The sequence below is a fragment of the Pezoporus wallicus genome, unplaced genomic scaffold, assembly GCF_028554395.1.
Source record: "Pezoporus wallicus isolate ANWC-B61680 ecotype Strahan unplaced genomic scaffold, APGP_CSIRO_Pwel_v1 contig_8732, whole genome shotgun sequence".
NCBI classification, from domain to species: Eukaryota; Metazoa; Chordata; class Aves; order Psittaciformes; family Psittacidae; genus Pezoporus; species Pezoporus wallicus.
Genome location: NW_026639809.1, coordinates 284,876 through 304,567, shown reverse-complemented (window position 1 = coordinate 304,567; position 19,692 = coordinate 284,876). Strand labels below are relative to the sequence as shown.

Here is a 19,692-nt window from a genome sequence, read left to right as displayed (position 1 = left end):
TACCACATCAATTAATAGATTTATTAAACCTTGTTTATATATTAGTTATATTAGAACATACTATTTTATCAAGAATTCAAAGGGATCAGACTTTAATTTGTTGTTTTAGTATACTATACCTTTAAATAGTTGACATATAAGTTATATAAATAGAAACACTATAAATCTCTTAAAAAATGTACCATAAATTTTTTATGTATGACCTTTAAGTAACAGCAGTCTGTTGCATAACTCTGCAGGGGAAGTCACATGGTGGAAACCTCATATTTCCTTAAATTTATGGTTGTTTCTTGGTGGTCTAAAAGACTTGCTTTTTTTTTTTTTTTTTAATTCCCTTTCAAAGTTGTAATCTTAGTAAATTGTTTAATGTTTGGTCTAATGCAGGTCAATGTAAGTTCTTATTTAGATTTATAATAGGAAATATATAATGTCAGATACCAATGAAGCCTAGCTAATAAAGTCAAGGATACCAGTGTTATGTTTCATTATAATGATGTGAAGATAATGCCTTTAGCTGCATAACCACCACATTAGCTACAGACAGTAAAAAAATCTTTATGAAATCTCAGGGTCATATTCATTAAGAGAGAAGTCTCCATTCTTTTCAGTAATTTCCTCTCCCCCCCTCAATCAGAAGCATTTTTGATTGATAAATTCCCTTATCACCATTGTGTTAGATCTCATTAACTGACTCCAAAAGTCGTGTAAACTCTGAAGTGGAGAGAACTGGCTGCTTCATGGAATCCTGTTCTGCACTAGAAAAAAATAAAAAAATAAAAAAATCAGTGGATTTTGGGCAGGTGCCTAAATACTTGCTGAATTAGGGCCTTATGAAACAAAATTTTATAATAAAGTAATTATCATTGCCATTACTTAGAGGAAATTTTACTCTTTCCTACTCCAAAGGAGTTTGGTTTATACTCAGAATAGTGTTATCAGCATCAACAGAGAAAGTCTGCTTCAAGTTAAAACATGCAAGTGAAGATAAGCTGCACAAACAAGAAGAAATTATTAGTGGTTTTCCACCTCCACCAAAATCCTCAGGATCCGAAACAGGAATTTACAACGCTTGGCAGAATAAAAATGAAACCCCACTCAGAAATGTCAATATTTAAAATACGTAGTACAACCATAATTTAATGAGTTCTTTAAAAAACACCGGCACATACATGAAATGGCACATTTTTCAAACCCCTTTTTCCCCAACACTATAATTGAACGTTGTAGGCATAGCAATATTAACTTATTTTATACTATAAAATAAATTCATCTAGGTAGTTCAAACACCATTTATTTAAACCTTCAGATATGCAAATCAAGCATGTGTGCACTGTTTATATCTTCTCATGTTCCACTTTTGGGACTACAAAAAAGAATTAAATTTGATGAGAATTTAAAGTCCAAGGACAAGGAAATCTGTGTTCACATAAATGCTGGATGCATGTGCATGTTTATATGTCTGTGTAGTGAGTACCTGCATAACACAAGTGTATAAACAGCTTGGAACATTTTAGCCTTTCACAGTCATAAATTCTCACCTGAAAAGCAGCTGTGCATGTTCCACAGTAGATGCAAATGAAAGCTGTGCTTTTTGTGTACAGCCTAGCAAAGGGTGGACTAATATAACACAGTTCCATAATGAAGCTGAAACAGGTACTAATAATTGATTTTCAAAGAGCAAGGAATGGATTTACCATCAAATCATATATTCATGGTCTATTAGCTATCAAGCACAGAACTCAACTCTGACGATCTGCTCAAACTTGCAGTTACAATGGGCTCTGCAATGGGCTGCTATTCATACCTCTAGCCTGTCTGCTTCCTCAGATAGCCCATGTCAACCTGAATGTAATCCATCAAAGATATGCAGCGGTGTGCCATCACTGCATTAATAATATTTGATTCAATAGACTTTGATCAAAAAATCTCAGGTGCTATGCAAATTCAATGCCTACTAAAAAAGAAAGGAAAATAAAAGAATCAAAATGGTCACTTTAATTTTCCATTTTTTTTTTTTGCATTGTGCCTTACAGGTAAGTACTAAAACAATTAATACATGTTAAATAAATGTCTCCAGCAGTGTTTAGCAGTGATAAAAACAATCCTGTTCAGGTATGTCAAAAATCTGCTGAAAAACAAATGAAGACCAAGATATAATAACAGATAGTTTATTGTCATTGTACGAGCATGGCTCAGTTAAGGAACAGTTAATTTGTATAATGAGTGTCTTTGAACATGGAAAAGGGTTAATCCATGATTTTGACAGGCATGAAAGACCAGCAAACCTTTTATCTTCTCAGTAATTTTCTTCAAAAAGAGCATTTCGAGCCTGAACTTAGAGAAGGGACGATAGTACTAAAAGCTCATCTTGAGAAGTCAAATGTGCACCAAAAAGAGAACCTCAAACTTTTTCCTGTCCATGCAAGGCATTCATTAGCCTCACAAATAACAGGAAAATCAGTACTGCTGGGGCTTTTACAAGTAGATGAGGGTGTCAAGGGAGAGGCAAAAATCCATCCCGCAGGCAGCGAGTCTCAGGAACCTCAGAATGCTGGCAATGGCTTCATTAGAAACCAGAGAGCCTTCCTATGCCAAGAACAGACACTAAAATCCCAGACAGTTAATGCAAGAACAGGATAGAGAGGAGTGAGAATATTCTGAGATTTTGAAAACATACTCTCACCAAGTGTGGACTGAGAGGTTCTCAGGAAGGGCCAAATGAAATATTCCATTTCAGTGTTGACATTCTTTTAACTAAAATTAATTCCTAAACTGAAAACAACTCAGTGAAATAATCAAAATTCCAAGTTTTACAAATATTGGAAATGGATGTTTCAACAATTTCAAAACCATTTCACTTTTTCCCAAAAATACAACATGGGTCCCAAGCAAACCTCCTGGGGAACGTGGTGGCTTAGACCAATCGTCATTTTCAAGTACTGTCTTTATTCAGAAAGCTCCTGGCTATTTATACAAATGAAGTTTTTCATAGTGATTTACTGGTTGTCTTAGGACAGCTGAATTCTGGAGTTCTCAGTCTGCATCAGCTATTGACGCACACAAACATATTCCTCTAATTATTCCATATGCATGCAATGCCTCACCCTATTTCATTTTTATAACTGTGCATGCTTAACACATTCCTTCTTTGCAATGTCCAAAACTATCTTTGCATTCTCAACAAGAAACATATTTCTCATTCACACATCTTGGGCCAAACGCAGATGGTATTAGTTTCCTACAAGGGTATTTCCTGTATGTCTGAATTGTCAACACGGCTGTGGATTGCCATCATTCTCCTCTTATATACAGATTCTAGTCATGAAGAGCAAACCGTATATCCTCCACCACCCTGGTTTTTCCACTTGGCACATTTCATAAAAATATTCATGCCTCTCTTCAAATTATTAATATTTTTTCACTATTTCAGTTGGGAGGTAAAAACAGGATCTATACGAGTGATCCACAAAAATGCTTGATTATTTTAGCTTCCTCTGGTGTTTGCAAAGTGTCTTGTGGAAAAAAATGTATTCCTCTGGATCTATTTTCCCCTTGTTTTCAGGTAGCTGGCAAGTTATGTATATTTTCAAAGACTTACTGAAAGAACTCAAATTATTTGATTACTTGAGTCCATATTTGAAATCAAAGCTGTTGCTTACCTGCAGCAGTGCAGGTAAACTGCACACCAGCCTTTCTGCCCTCAGGCTACACAGCTTGAGGTTAATGGAACTCGTAAAGTATCAGGGAGAAAAAAGCTTGGGCAGTATCAGAGAATTCAAACGCTTTTCCCGGCTCCCATTCAGTGCTTTTTCAGAAATGTGAGGGTGCAGTGCTTAAATGTATTTCTGACCCAGGTACACACATGACAGACATGCTCAGATTTTGTGGAAAAAAAAATGCCAATATAGAATTTTCTGTTGTTTTTTCTTGCTACCTTCGTATCAGGGCTCCAACAAGTACAATCCAAATATAATTTCAAACAGCTTGATTTTGGATAACAAATATGCTTCCAATGCTCATGCTGACATGTGGAAGCTTAAAACTCAGTAGTTGGACCTCTAAATTGATTTTCTGTTCGTATTTGTGTCAGTAAGACAAGACTCTACTTTTTGGAACAACTGAATGGACAAAGAGCATAGGTAGAAACAATTTCAATATTGGAGTAAATTGACGACATAGTTCTAGCCTTCATCGAGTAGACCTGTTGTATGTCTACTGGTAAAATGTTGAAGAATACTTACAGAGCTTCTAAGAACACAAATTCTGACTTTGCCTATTATTACATTTAGCATAGTCATCTACTGAAAAATCCAGCCCCATATGCAACCAGCATTTGCTTTAAAGATATGACACATCATTATAAAAATTATGCTGAATGCTTATGCTAAATATAGGCTGATATATGCCTCTCCAAGCATCCAGATTTTAGGGTCTGAAAGTTCTTCAGATATTAGGGAACAGAATAGCATTTACTTTATCTTTAAAATTTGCACACACATTCTTTGGCAACTGAAAAATGGTGACGTGGTCCCATCTTTTTGTGCCTGCTGGCAAGCCTCACACTCTACGTGGTGCCTCTGCCTTCAGGAAACAATCCCAGACAAGATGATAGGTGGAATATAAGCATCAATAACAGTTAACCTTTCATACACTTCCTGTCTCTGTCTTGTGTTTTTGTGTCATATGAACTTCTATCCTTCAAATTGTGTCCTACTCCCCTAACAAAAACTATTCACATAATATGATTTTCCTGTTTCTTAAAGTAAGAAGAAAAGACAATTTGAAATATCTTGCAGAAAAAACTTTAGAACCTTTGCTAAGTACTTTCAGAGCTTTCAGAGTACTTTTTAATGACTAAAGCTAGAAATCTGATAAAGAAATAACTTTCTGTGGACTGCCTTTATGTTTTACAGTGAAGATTAGCATCATTTTGATAAGCCACTAAACTCACTCAAAACAGTGACAGAGGCAGGCTCATAAAGCCCACAGTTTAATGTAGGTTATGTTGCAAATATGACTGATAACCCATTAGCACATAAACAACAGTAAAGACACGAGGACCAATCTAAGAGGAAATCTGTAGCTTTTTTCCTTCAAGCTGGTTAAGGTTTGCTGCTTTCTCCCCCCACCCCATAGTATTTAAATACATACATAGTTCATGTGAATGTTAACATTCCCCTTGCAACCAGAAAAAGCAAGTATCTGCTTTAATAGACAGCAGTTCACTAGTGAGAGCCAAAGGAGAAAGGCAGAATTGTTTGTAAGACAGAGTAATGTCATCAGGGCATCTTTCCATTTCCATCTCTCTTTTTTGAAACTAGTTATTTTTTAATGCCTACAATTAGACAGATCAACATTTCTGGTTTTAATTTAATGCAAAGAGTATGATAATTACTGCTATTCTGTTCTGAATTATATCCCTAAATTTCCATATAAAGTGGTCACGTTAAAACAGCATGAATTTGTTTTCGATTATTGGAGTACAGAATTTGTTGTAGGTTGGTTCATTTTACATAAGCACTGTCAAATTTGGTATGTGTCACCATACATGCTCTTTTATTTCCCTCTCACCACCAAAAAAAAAGCCCATCTTACAGCTCATTTTAAAGTGCTGTACACTCTTTTGTGGACATGTATGAGAAGTCTTAATTTAGCAGCCCAGGAAGATCTTTACACCATAGTAAAATTTTTATTTTTCCATAGCATATTTTTGTCTTTAGCAATGACAAAAGCAGCAGTGATTGGCTGAAAAGTCATGCCATAGAAAAGCAACTTATATATTGAGTTATAATTTGTAAACTATTTTGACAACTATCTTCCATTAGATCTGTATTTTAACAAAAAAAGAAAAAAATTATGAAACTTGCTACTGAAAAATCAAGATAAGTTTTATATACATAGTTAAGGAATGAGAGCATGAGAAAAACAGAGTAGATGTCTGAGAGGACCACAGTCAAGTTAGAACATTGGTAGAACAGTAAATCACTAGTAAGACTTATTTGTGGGTTTTAGTGTGTTTATGGAAAAATAATGTTAGATAGCATTAAATTAGAGTGAGTTTTAAAAAAATCATTCTTTATTGGAAGAGGTGAAGTCATGGTTTCGGTGAATGAAAAAGGTATTTTTAGTCTTTCGTCATCATGTCATGTATTTCTGAATGTTAATGTAATGTAGTCTGTTTTCTTTGGAGCATCATCTGAGCCAATTTTATTGGGCTGCCCACTGAAAGAGAGTTGTAAAATTTGCCTTTATCACAGAAGTGGCATGGAAAGGTGAGTAAAGCTTAAAAGCAACAGAAAGGAGAAGAAAAAATACAAGGGTCATCAGGTCTATTCTTCCTATTAATGAAAGGTTTCCACGGTCAGTAAATTTCTTAACACTTACTGCATTCTCATTCACTTGAAGGAAGCTTTCGTCCTTTCCTAGAAGGCAAAATTCTACCACACAACAGACCTCAAACCAACGCAGCTGAAAAGCTGTCAGGGGAAGGTAATCTATAGTGGAAGAATGCTGAGGAGAAAAAGTATAGGAGAGCAGATAAATAAATAAATACATACATAGTTACATACCAGAAAGTGGAGGCATGCCAGGGAAATAAGAAGGAGCATGCTTATTTTTTACCTTCCCTTAGTGGCCTCCGCTGGTGAACCACTCACTGAATTGCTGGTGGAATGTAAAGCTTCCTTGAAAATAAATCCAGCTGGGGACAGAGGTGGAATCACCACCTGTGTTCCCAGAGGATAAATGCTGCTTATAGCTCAAGAGGCCTCTGTGGTGCAGGAAAGTGTGTAATTCACACCTTCTTGAGCCAGTTTTACTGAATGCAATAATCATCTGGTCTTTATTTGAATCTCCCTCTTCCGGGACTGATTTCCACTGTCTTCTGTTATTCCAATTCTCCTAAAGTAGTGCAGTACATAAAGTTTCTCAGCCCAGATGCAGACCTCACATGGGCTCATGGCCACCTCCTTGCAAGCACACTCGCAGTCGTATGTCACACTGCCCAAAACCTCTCAATTATTGGCTGGCTCTTGGCAGTCTCAGGGCTTTTAGCCACTTTTAGCCAATAATTGGGAGAGTTGTGAAAGCAGGATTCATGTCTTACTAGGAGAGTGTGATGGAGGCAAGCTGTGGGTTTATGTTGGGTTGGTATCTGCATTTATAAGTTTCATATACTTTCTTTAGGAGGACGGGAAGAAAGAATTGTATTATCAGGGGACGAGGATTGTCATTTGGATTAAACTAAAGACTTGCCCAGCAGAACAGCAAAATCTGGAGTTGAGGAATTAAAAAATAAGTACAGAGGACTAGGACTAGAAGTGAAAGGTCCTGCATTTAGTGACTGGTATCTTCAAAGGACTATGAAGGTAAGGAAAAGAAAAAAAACTTATCAACGCCATGTCAAAATTTGTCTTTGCTGCAACAGTACTAAGAAGAAAGAAAGAACTAGGCTTTAAGTTCCAGTTCTGTCCTTAGATCTCAAAGCATTTTTATTTGTTTCGATTCAAATTATGACCACTTCAGAGTTCTTTTGCTAGAAAACTGTGCTGCATAAGAAATGTGTGTGTATGATTCCTGTGAATAGGTGCTCTGACTTTTCCCCAAGTGCAGAGAAGGCCCATTCGAAATCCATGCAGAACTGGTCTTATGACTTCTTACTACCCTTTTTTTACCACCTTCTTGCTACCTTTTGATAGGTCTGACTTTGGACCCACTGAGCACTAAAGGAGTGGGACATTATTACTTTATTGTGAGTTCAGTTCTGTTAAAAAAAAAAAGAGGATTTAAATATCACTGCAAACATCAGAACAGGCAACTGGTGATGGCTGCTCTTTGTCCATCAATGGTTTTCAGCCAAATGCTGCCCTGCACCTAACAACAAAACCCACTTCTAACTTCAGTAGGATTTGTGCTTAAATTCCAAGAGTATGGCCCTCAAATATTTTTCCTGTATAAATTTAACTATAAAGCATTCCTGTATCTAAACTTATTTTTAAATCAAGTATTAAATTGGTGCATTTGTTAAAATACTGTAAGTAAAAAATATTGAAAATGTAAAAAAAACCAACCAAAAAACCTCTTTAGATAACTGCAAAGCCCATTATAAATGAAGACAAAAAAAGGAAGTTTTGCAGCACACAGGAAAAAGGAAATGCTTTGGAGATATGGTCTCGTATGTATAATATGCTGAGCCATGACATCAGAGCAGTTATTTTTCCCTAAGGTAAATGTCTTATATTACAAATTCTTCCCTTTCCAGAGGCCTCAGGCCCCACAGATGTTCAGATAACAAAGCACTTGAGTTCTCAACACCTAAGAGGTCTCTAGGAGTTCTATTTCTATATTGTGCCTAGAGCCCAATCAGTTTCTGGTTTTCTTTCTGTATTTGTTATCCTCTTTTACCTGTCAGAAGCATCTCCCTCTTGTGTTTCTCAAAACAGTTGATGCAGCTTTAAAAGCTGAGGTGTGCCCTTGCAGCAGACCTTTTGCTCGCTTCTACTTCTGCTGTAGTCAAGTTTCTATCCTGTGCTGGGGCCAAATTTCTAAAACATGTCCATTAAGCAATCAGTTCCTGCTGAGAAAAATACCTGACACTGATCTTCAGCCTGACAGTAAGATCCGATAAAGGAAGGTTCAAATAAGCACAGATTCTGTTGGGATCTCCTGATCAGAAATCCCTTTCTGAAGAGTTCATATGGTACTGGCTGATAAGAGATTTTAGATGTTCCATGACCTCTTCCCCCATGTTTTTGTACAAATAAAATTCCTTAAGATCAAATACAGGGTAATGCATATTAGTTACGGTATTTATTACATAGGAAATAAACTGAATTAAGGGGGATCATAACTACCTCAACAAGTTACCCAGCATTTGCTCTGTAATAATAGATGAAAACAAATTACACAAAGACATTACATTAGAGTTAATATTTTAAGTCACAAATGACCACTGAGCATACATAATTTAAGCACAGCCCCTTTTAATAAGGTTGCTACTAATTTCCAACATGAGAGTGGGGTAGTCCAGATGAAAAAGCTGTTAAGTATAAATACCACTCTTTTATATAAGTGAGTGAATTGTAAAATCAATTTTAAAGGAAAACTCAGAATCTGCTACCTATACTGTTTACTATTAAGCCACACAGTAATGGAAATAAACGGTCATGTCTGGTTTTGCTTACTAAATTTAATCGTTAAGTTTACGTAATTAAGGGTCATGCTTACAATATAATCGATTTTAAATGAAATAGTTAACAATACCAGTTAACACATTCCCGTGTATTTCTCTATACTTACCATAGGAAGTAATACATATATTGACATAATGAAATGGCATCATATCTTAAAAATAACTGCAGCAAATGTTTCTGTATTATAGAAAAAGTATCATACCTTGATAATATAATACTTGTGTATATATCAGAAAATTCAGACATCAGAGATATACCAGAGTGCATTTGGAAACATATAGCTAGAAAGTAAGCCCACTTCTAAGGAATGCTTATGTGAAAATAGCACCTTTCTATAAAAATCCAGTATTCACTTGCAACAATTATTCTTCTTAATGTTAGTCAAAATACAAAGGGGATCATGTGCAGTTATTTCACATTTTCACAGGTGTAAATATATTATGACAGAAATTACAATACAAAAAGAAATGTCAAAAACATACTTCAGTTGAAAACACTTACTGGTGTAATGTACTTTCAGAACTGACATAATGTACCTAACCAACCATTTAAAAGTAAAGTAACACTTTAATGCATACAATTAATCTTTACCTGGGTTTATACTTAAGATAATACAATTCTGATCAAATTATTTTCATGCTTGTGGTCCTAAACTAGACCAAACTGTTTTTTAAAGGAATGATTTTTACAGAACTCCATAGCTGAAGCTTATAATCTGGCCCAAGGAAAAGCAGTTTTGAAAAAAAGTGTAAAACTTGCAATTACTATGAGTAGAAGATGAGTGTTCACCTAAGGAGCTGCATAGGCAGACACAGAAAGTGTGAGCTTCCAGGTTTAGTTATGACAGAGACTTCATATTGGCCCTAGACCAGAGTATATTTAGATTATTAATTATCATTTCCACCAACTATCCCAATGGAATGCAAAGTTTTGTCTCATTCTTCTTGCCCATCTTTATTTAACTGACAAGCATTAATGGTTATTCCATTAAATAGTGAAGAATACAAGCTACTATGTCATCTATAGGCTGTTGATGCTGGTCTCATCTTCTTGGTGCTAGTCTCATCTTCAGGGGAACTTAAGAAGAAAAGGATGCAATGGATGTCAAATTATTAAGCTGACAAGAAAAAGATGCAGATACGTGACACATAGTATCTACAAGACAATACTGTAAAGCGTGGGATGCTGGTTTCACAGTAGACATCAAAAGTCTGTTGATTAACAAAAAAGAAAGTGAGGGTCATTCTATATGGAAAATGGGAAATTTTGAGATTAGGCACATAATTATTCAGTTTGACAGTACCAAAATGAATGTTTGTAAGGGATTTTGTTGGATAGCTCTCAATTTACCCCACACCATATGAGAAAACAGTACAGAAAACTATATACTTTCTGGCACCATAGAGATAATTTCAAAAGCTATGGAAGTTATGGCAGTGATCTAGTTGGAAGCAAGAGGTTTGCCAGTTAGTGATAAAGCTGAAAGTACACATGAACAATTATTTTCCAAAACAAGAAAAATAACTGTGGAAAAATTCAGCTGGATTTCCAGTTGACTGTAAGCCAGCTAATGGCTGGATGCTGCACTGATTTCAATATGTTAGAGGGGTATTTCCAAAGTTTTTATTAAATGCATGAGTAAATAGACTTTTAGAACACAATGTGTCTGGCTTACTTTGAAAAACAGAAAGCAGCCTGACTTTTCAGGAAGCAATAGATATATTCCACAAACAAAGAAAGAAATATATCGCAGTCTAATGGAATCATGCAAGGCAGCAATTAGTAGAAATAATGGCCTGATCCTCTGAATACAACTTGCCATACTTACTACCTTGCAGGTCCCGTGTTTCATTCGTCAAATTCTTGCTTCATGTGTACTTCATTAAAAGCTCTTAATTTAATTTTCACCTGTTTATGCTTTCAACAACTTCAATTTCACACTGAGAGTGCTCCCATGACATCAAATGCTAAATAAAATCTTCAGCTTAGTAACAGAAAGATCTTTTCTCACTAATACTTTCAATAACTCACCTTGAATAGCAGGCCTAGTGTGACTCATAGACATTCCTGGGATCTTAAATGAGTTGAACTCATCTCTCAGGAGAAGCAATAGGACTGTCTTTGTCTGGGCACAACAGATAGAATCATTCATCAGGAATCTTTGTAATATGCCTTACTTTTCCCAAAGCAACTAATCTGCCTCCCTTTGCCTCAGACTTTATCAGAGCAACTTGGTCAAAACTCTTAGAAACTCATACAATAATATCTACAATCAGTTCAGACTCAGCTGCAGAATTATTTTTGGCTCGTAAAGGAGAAAGAGCTAGATTACCAGTCCCTTCATCCATGATGACTGCAACTGATTTGGCAGCTCTAACTAGACTTTCAAAACTAACCTCTCTGATAACCTCCTGAAACTAAATTTTTCTAGCAAACAAACTAGCAAATTTGGCTGCCTCTAAATGAGCAGGATCCAGATTTCATTGTACAAATATCTTTGTATGGAAATCTCTTGACCTATTTACATCTCCATTTCTGACTCAGATTTCTGTTTGGTGGTTGTGATTAAAAAGGAAATATGGCAATCGTTTTGTATTAAGATAAATTAAACTGTGCACTTTCCCAAGTAGGCCTTTTGTGGGATATCTTTCAACAGGAAGACGGGCCCATCCATCACTTGGAATTGCAAATGCATTTTAAAAGCTTCATTCTCTCTTATAATTTAAAATTTCATAAATGGTTATCATGGGTGTGGTTAGAGTGGCAAAATGCTGTCTCCTTATGAGAGCTGAGCTGAAGCACTTGAATCTACAAGAGTTGCTAGTTCTGAAAGACTGGCAAACCCTGAGTTAAACTCCAAAACAACTATCAGCTTGTGAATAATCACATATATCACTGAATTGCTAACTATGTATTCTGTTTATTTCTGTGCCTCAGCTTCTCTCCCCTGTATTACCTCAAGAGCATCAAATGAATCGAAGTTTTATTCTTCATTTATACAAATACAATTTTAGGCATAGTAATATTACATACATTTTTAGATGCCAAAGAGAAAATTGCCTTCTATTTCAGTACATGGGGTATTTGCATTGTCACAGTACATTACATGGATTTGATGCTTAACATATAACTGTACTAATCTTTGTGGCAAACATAATAACAAAAGAAAGTTGTTTGGAGATTTTTCTATTTTTGTTTTAAAAAATAACAAAAACCTTTCCATTGAAGAACCACATGTAAAACTTCGGTTTCTCTGCACAGAGACCAAGGCTGCTTATTACCTACAGTATACTAGCTATGATGAACAGACCACCATAGTTGTGACAACTGATGTTGCTGCCTCCAGGGTAAAACAAAGGTTTACATATTACACAAGCAATTTAACTGTTTTCTAAACATATTGCCAAGACAGTGGGAGTTGGCAGCCAGCACTGTGTTTTAGGTTTTGGATACTTGGATTAGAAGTGACTGCTGATTATAGACCTTTTTATTTGTCTTCTACGAATTACAAGCAACCTAGTAACCCAGTAAAGAATCCTTTGCAGCACTTAAACTTGTCTTCATGGCTTCCCAAAGATTACATACACAAATCACCTCACAAAAGTGGCGTAAGAGACTTGTGCATAGATAACTACATAAGACAATTGTCTTGTTCTAACTCTTAAAGACTTCCCCAAAGTGAAATGTTTTATAATCCTTTTTGTGCAGTAGTCAGGAAAGAAATGAAAGAGTTTGGGCAAAGATTATCCACAAGAAAGAAACTTTTTTTTTTGGGTTCCAGCTGAAACACAATAAAGAACATAATTAACTTCACAATTCTTTGTGTTTTTCATTTGACTGCAGGGAGGAGATGAAAGAGGACTGTTAAGCCTTGCATTCCATCCCAATTACAAGAAAAATGGAAAGCTGTATGTGTCTTATACCACCAACCAAGAACGGTGGGCTATTGGACCTCATGACCACATCCTTAGGGTCGTAGAATACACAGTATCCAGGTATCATTAGAAGTCTAAAATTCGGTAGTTTTGTATTTTTTAGCAACCTTTTCATTTTAGTATTTCCCATTGTTACAATAAATTATCAGCTTTACAATGTGTATTTACTTGTACACTCACAGAAAAATTATTGCTGCTTTTATTTCAAACAGTAGCTTTGGAATGCCAGTATGTACACAAGTTTATTCTTTTTAAGATCTTGTTGTTGTTATTCTGTCATTTTTAAATTATAGTTATTCCTACTTATTGTGAATAGGCAGCAAAATATTTTTCTGTGAATGCTGGAAAGATGAAAATTCTCAGAAAGAACTGTTTGACATTTTTTCACCAAGTTACAACATCCACATCTTAAAGTATAACTTGAATGACTTGAGTTTATTTTTAGGAAGAACAATGATGATAGTAAACTATGATAACTTTGATAATCTTTCTATTGCAGGAAAAATCCACACCAAGTTGATATGAGAACAGCAAGAGTGTTTTTAGAAGTAGCAGAACTACATCGAAAACACCTAGGAGGACAGCTTCTGTTTGGCCCAGATGGTTTCCTATATATTTTTCTTGGAGATGGCATGATCACTCTAGATGATATGGAAGAGATGGATGGTTTAAGGTACAAAAACTACCAATGGACAGACTTCTATATTGTCTTTAGGTTTTGCACATTATTTGGGGTAGGAAGCAAAAGTGATCAGCAGTTGTCAAGGCAAATCCTACTCCCGCTTCCTTCACTACACAATCATACTATTTTCAGTGCCTGAGTTAGTAAACTGCTGATTTTCAGAACAGTCTTACTGCTTAAATACATTTCCTTGTAGTTGTGTGCTATCAACCCATCTAATTGCATCTATAGTATTTAGATGCAATTGCATTTAAGCACAGATTAGTCTTCTTTTTTCCAAATTCTTATTCTATGAATAAGACACCTTTATTGAGAAAACATTCTAAAAACATGCCTACAGACATACCAGTCAATAACAACATACCACTCACAAAAATGGCTAGAAAACATATGAAGAAATCCTACTTTGATTCTACCTCTACAATTTGCTCAACCTGCTTTTTCCCTCTGTTTTATTGTGCTCTGTTAGAGTTGGAACATTTGCCTTAATTTAGAGAAAGTGCAGTACTAGGCCTTTACAGACTTAAAAGGAGTTGCTATGCTCAAAGGCCTTTTTGGCTCAGCAGAATAGCAGGTACTCCGGCCCTTTGCAGTGAGAATGACCAGAGAGCAATTCTAATATTTGACTTTCAATTAATGTACAGCAAGGGTAGACTGAAACATATTCATAATGAAGAAAGAGAACAAAATCAATTTAAGTACAACATCTTTTGATGCTTGTAAATAGAGTTTTGACACTCTTCTTCTATGTTTCTGTCCTTTTCCCTCCATTACAATCATGAATGTAAGGCAAATCATATTAACTCTGTCCTGTTTCATGTAACAGTAAATACCAACATCTCCATTTAACCAGTACCATTAGTTTCTTGTTGTTTGTTGGGGCTTTTTTGTTTGTGTTTTTTTCTGTTTAGTTGGTTTTTTTTAATTCATGCATAATTAATCTTTGTATTGTACTGTGACTACAAATCATTGAATTCAAGAGTAGTATTCAAAGTGTTAGCAAAAAGCATTATGTAACTTTACAGTTATTATGCCCATAATCACTCCAGAGGATAAACAATGTAGAAGAGTTAACAGCCTTATATTTGAAGCCATAAAACAACAATAATGTATGGAAATTTGCTCTTGTTATCAACATTGCTTCCCAACAGCATGGTCAGAGGCATTCTAGTATGCACTTAACAGTGCAACATACTGGCCGCACTGAATCTTTGACAGGTTCTGCTACTACTTTTTGGACTTGCATGTACCATAAAACCAATTTATATGTGATTATTCAGCAAAGTGAGTGGTTTATTTTGCTGGTGCGCTGTAGTATTACATGGATTACATCTATTAGTAAAATACTTTTTAAGAAAACAATTACTTTATCCTTTTCTCAGTGATTTTACAGGTTCTGTATTGCGCCTCGATGTAAATACTGATCTTTGCAATGTCCCTTACTCCATACCACGGAGCAACCCACATTTTAATAGCACAAACCAACCTCCTGAGATTTTTGCACATGGACTTCACAATCCAGGCAGGTAAGTAAGTCAAAGTTAAACCAAATTACTCTGGAGCAGATACTGTTTTCAACCAGGAATCTTTTATAGAGTAGGTAACAAAATTTTAATACTAAATGCTCTTGTGAACTTTTTAAAACTTCCACTCCTTCACCTTCACACATACATCACAGTCAGAAACAAATGTACATTGGGAAAGGAGAAGGAGAGGAGTGTGCACAACTATTACAAGTCAAGACTGAAGTGACAGAAACAAAGCACAGGATTTTTGTTTTAAACATATAATAAAATTATTACCTTTATGAAAGAAGAAAACTTAGAGCAGAGAGTTGGTAAAGCACAGCTGAGATGGGAATCCTGATTGAGAAAAGAAGACATGCGGAAAATAAATGAGAACATCTGGTGATATCTAAACAATAACAAGGAGGAGAACAATGCTTTAACTAAACAACACATAATTCAGCAAATTAGGTGGGTGGTAGTACTGAAGTGACATTTAAAGTCATAGTCTGAAAAAATTCAGAAAGTCAAGTTGTTCAGATAAGAAGTTTTATTGTCAGACTTCTTTAACAGTCCAATGTAAATCAGCTCATTTAGCTTAGTTAAAGCACCATCCATTTCAGGTGCTCTTCAGCAGAGTATGTTTTATCACTAGGAAAAAACAGTTTTACTTCACATTACATAAAAAATGGTGCAGGGATGGGAAAGGTATGTTACCTCTTGTATACAAATCTGATGCAGTTCTCAGATATTTTGGCTCAGTATGAATTAGGTCCCTCAAGTGAGAAAGCACCACAAAGAAACAATAATCTTTCAAAATGTGATGTCATACTATTGATAGAGAATTATACATTATAAACTCACCTATCTCATAAATTTTCTTATATTTTTTGTTTTACAGATGTGCTGTGGACCGCCACCCAACAGATGTAAACATCAATTTAACAATACTTTGCTCAGATTCAAATGGAAAGAACAGATCTTCAGCAAGAATCTTACAAATAATAAAGGGTAAAGACTATGGTAAGTTCCGTCCAGGGTAAAGCTGGGAAGAGACAGTCTCTGTGCCCATGGAATCATAAATAAAAAGCAGAAGGAAACTGATAAAGGACTGTATATCCAGGATAGGTAGCTTCCAGCATAGACAGGATAGGTAATGTAAAAAAAACTTATGAAAAGTATGGTACAAGCAGATAACAATGCAAGACAAAACAAAATCTAAATGACTCAAATTTTCCTTGTTGGGGTAGAATATAATGTAAATAAGACTTAAGAAATATGTCAGCTGCTAGTCTGTCAAAGATCTCACTGTTGCTTCCTATGATGGCTCATAAAGAAGATTTTGGAATATCGGGAATTGGTGAAAATGTGTTCTCAGCCATTCACAAATAACCTTTTAAGATACAGAATGGAAACCTCATGTAGTGCACTTCCTATAATGGAAAAAGTGAGCTAGACAACAACAGATCATAACCAAACAGGGCAATGATTGAGCTCTGTTTAAAAATGACAACCTTAGAAAAATGTACGATGCTGCTACTTCATAATGAATGACTCATTTAGATTACATTGCAAAAAGATAAACATACTCAATTAGGGACTTAAAATTTTAAAGTGTTACATGTTCTCTCTGACTCGATATCATTGTCAGTCACAATTTTAGTTTAATGTTTAACTCTTGATACTCGTTAAGATTGCTTGCTCAGGCAATCCAGGTGACAGTTACTCTGAGCTATTTACATCCCTAGTCCTCCCACCTGTACTTAAAAGCAGTTGTGCTGGCTAGTACAATAGTACACAATAGTGTAATGCAATTGTTCTACTTTACTTGTTGAATGTATTTTCTGTTCATTTTATAAAAGCCAAACCAAACAGTAATATTTGGTAAACCACTGCTCCAGTGGAATTTTGACGGCATCTTTATTGCAGAGTAAACTAAGCAATAGTCTGTCTATCCAAAACAGCTTGCCAGTATTAATACTAGGCTCTGGGTCAATTGCTTCAATAGAAAGAACTCATTATCCTTTTCTCCCACATAAAATTTCAGCACTTACTCTTGTAGAATAATCAGAGAAATTCATCTATCAAAGACTTGCAGATAGCCCTCCAACTAAAAGAAGTTCCTATAAAACAAAAAGGTCTATTGGCTATGACTTTAACTTAAAATTATGCAGTTAGCAAGTCAAGTTGAGCCTACTTTTGCCCTAAGCAGTATTTGATTGCATGAATAGGAACATTCCCAGTGAAACTTCCTTAGAGACATTATTTGGTATGACTAAACTTTGAAGTTTTGTAAGAAAAAAGAAAAGGAAAAGAAAATGTGTAGGAACTAGCAACTACAACAGCAGCATAAAATAGAATCATAGAATAGTTAGGGTTGGAAAGGACCTTAAGATCATCTAGTTCCAGCCCCCCTGCCATAGGCAGGGACACCTCACACTAAACCATGTCACTCAAAGCTCTGTCCAACCTGGCCTTGAACACTGCCAGGGATGGAGCATACGCAACTTCCCTGGGCAACCCATTCCAGTGCCTCACCACCCTTACAGTAAAGAACTTCTTCCTTATATCCAATCTAAACTTCCCCTGTTTAAGTTTTAACCCGTTACTCCTTGTCCTATCACTACAATCCCTAAGGAATACTCCATCCCCAGTATCCCTATAGCCCCCCTTCAGATACTGGAAGGCTGCCATGAGGTCTCCACGCAGCCTTCTCTTGATGGTCATAGATTACCATGAGAAGCTATGGCCAGCAATACTAGTGTTTTATGGAATGTAACACGCATACCGTGTTTGAAACTGATTTTGAAAGAGTTTTTCAAACCACTGAAAGGCTTTGAAAACAAATTGTGCTGAAAGTCACTGGAATTTCTGCTCTCAGATACTATAAGGACTTTACAGTGAAGGGGGTTTAACTGTATTCCTGAAGTTCCAAAGATCCATTATGCTGACTGTATTGACATATAAAGTTAACAGTTAAAACTTAAAGTTAACAGTAGTAATTACATCAGCTTCAATGAAAGTCCGACCTAATCCTTATATAGTTTTATTCCCCCAGCCTGTGCACACGGAAGAAAGCAATTACAGCCTCTACTATCTATATCCCTAACCGCTCGTTTCACAAACAGCCTTTGTTGTAATTTTCTGATTTTTTTTTCATGTTTCATTTGCAGCAAAACACACTGAATTTTGAAGAACATTTAAATGGAATTAATCGGGTTTTTTTAAGTAATAACATGTTCATAAATGTGAATCAAAATATGATTCTGCATATGATCTAATGCTACGGTAGTTCCTTTTTAGAAAGTGAGCCTTCACTTTTAGAATTCAAACCATTCAGCAGTGGATCCTTGGTTGGTGGATTTGTCTATCGAGGCTGCCAGTCTGAAAGACTCTATGGAAGTTATGTATTTGGAGACCGCAATGGGTAGGTTTCTTATAACGCACTTTTAAACAAAAATACGTATAAAGTATATTTAGTTATTGAGCTTCCTGTATAAAGGAACACCAACGGTATTGTATACTGTGTCACTTTGCCAGTTTAGTGATATGACAGTGCAGATTAAAGTCTAGATTTGGAAATAAAATAGTACAGTAACCTAATGAATGGTGACATAGGTAACATATCTGATCCTTGGAAAAAAGCACAAACACACATCACAGCACTCTTAAGATTTCAGTTCTAGAAACACTTAGATGCATCATTTACATTGTGATGGGAATAAATGTTAACTGTGGAATAGTTTCCCAAACAGGTCTAACTGTTAAGACATTGAAAACTTTTGGGTGTTATGGAAACATCACAGATGGAGCAAAGCAAACAGGTGTAGTTTTCCCATGCCAAATAGCTCAGTACTCACAAATAGCTATATAGGGTTGCTTGAACCCAATTTTGTAATGTTTGAATGACAGGAAGGGAAATGCTGTGCTTTTTAAGCATCTGAAAAACAACAGGCAGGAAATCATAAGGTGATGAACCACACAGATGTATCTATGGAGCTACTTGCAGCAAGTGTTTACTTTTTTATCTGGACCTTGAAAACTCTCTATTCAAAATGTAATATAACAGTATGCTTTATGTGTTTTTGAATATAGAAATTTTTTAACACTGCAACAGAGTCCGGCAACCAAACAGTGGCAAGAGAAACCCCTCTGTCTTGGCAACACTGGTTCATGTAGAGGTTTCTTTTCAGGCCCTGTCTTGGGATTTGGTGAAGATGAATCAGGTAAATAAAATAAATAATAAAAAAGTGTTGTTAAATCATGAGCTTTATTGGTAATGCCTGCTAAACCATTCAAAAACTTACTCAAAAGCATAGTCAGTGTCTGAAATGAAGGAATCTAAAGGCTATTTTTCCTTTGACAAAAATGTCTATGCT

The 19,692-nt window shown here is 35.6% G+C and overlaps 1 protein-coding gene across 1 annotated transcript in view; it reads left to right on the top strand.

Moving 5' to 3' along the window:
* HHIP (hedgehog interacting protein) overlaps positions 1-19,692 on the top strand; it is a 70,813-nt gene that overhangs the window by 37,417 nt on the left and 13,704 nt on the right. The window contains exons 5-10 of the mRNA XM_057416280.1: positions 13,035-13,186; positions 13,626-13,799; positions 15,191-15,334; positions 16,215-16,336; positions 18,617-18,740; positions 19,409-19,539. Coding sequence (XP_057272263.1) covers positions 13,035-13,186; positions 13,626-13,799; positions 15,191-15,334; positions 16,215-16,336; positions 18,617-18,740; positions 19,409-19,539 — 847 coding nt within the window. The remainder of the gene's footprint in view (positions 1-13,034; positions 13,187-13,625; positions 13,800-15,190; positions 15,335-16,214; positions 16,337-18,616; positions 18,741-19,408; positions 19,540-19,692) is intronic.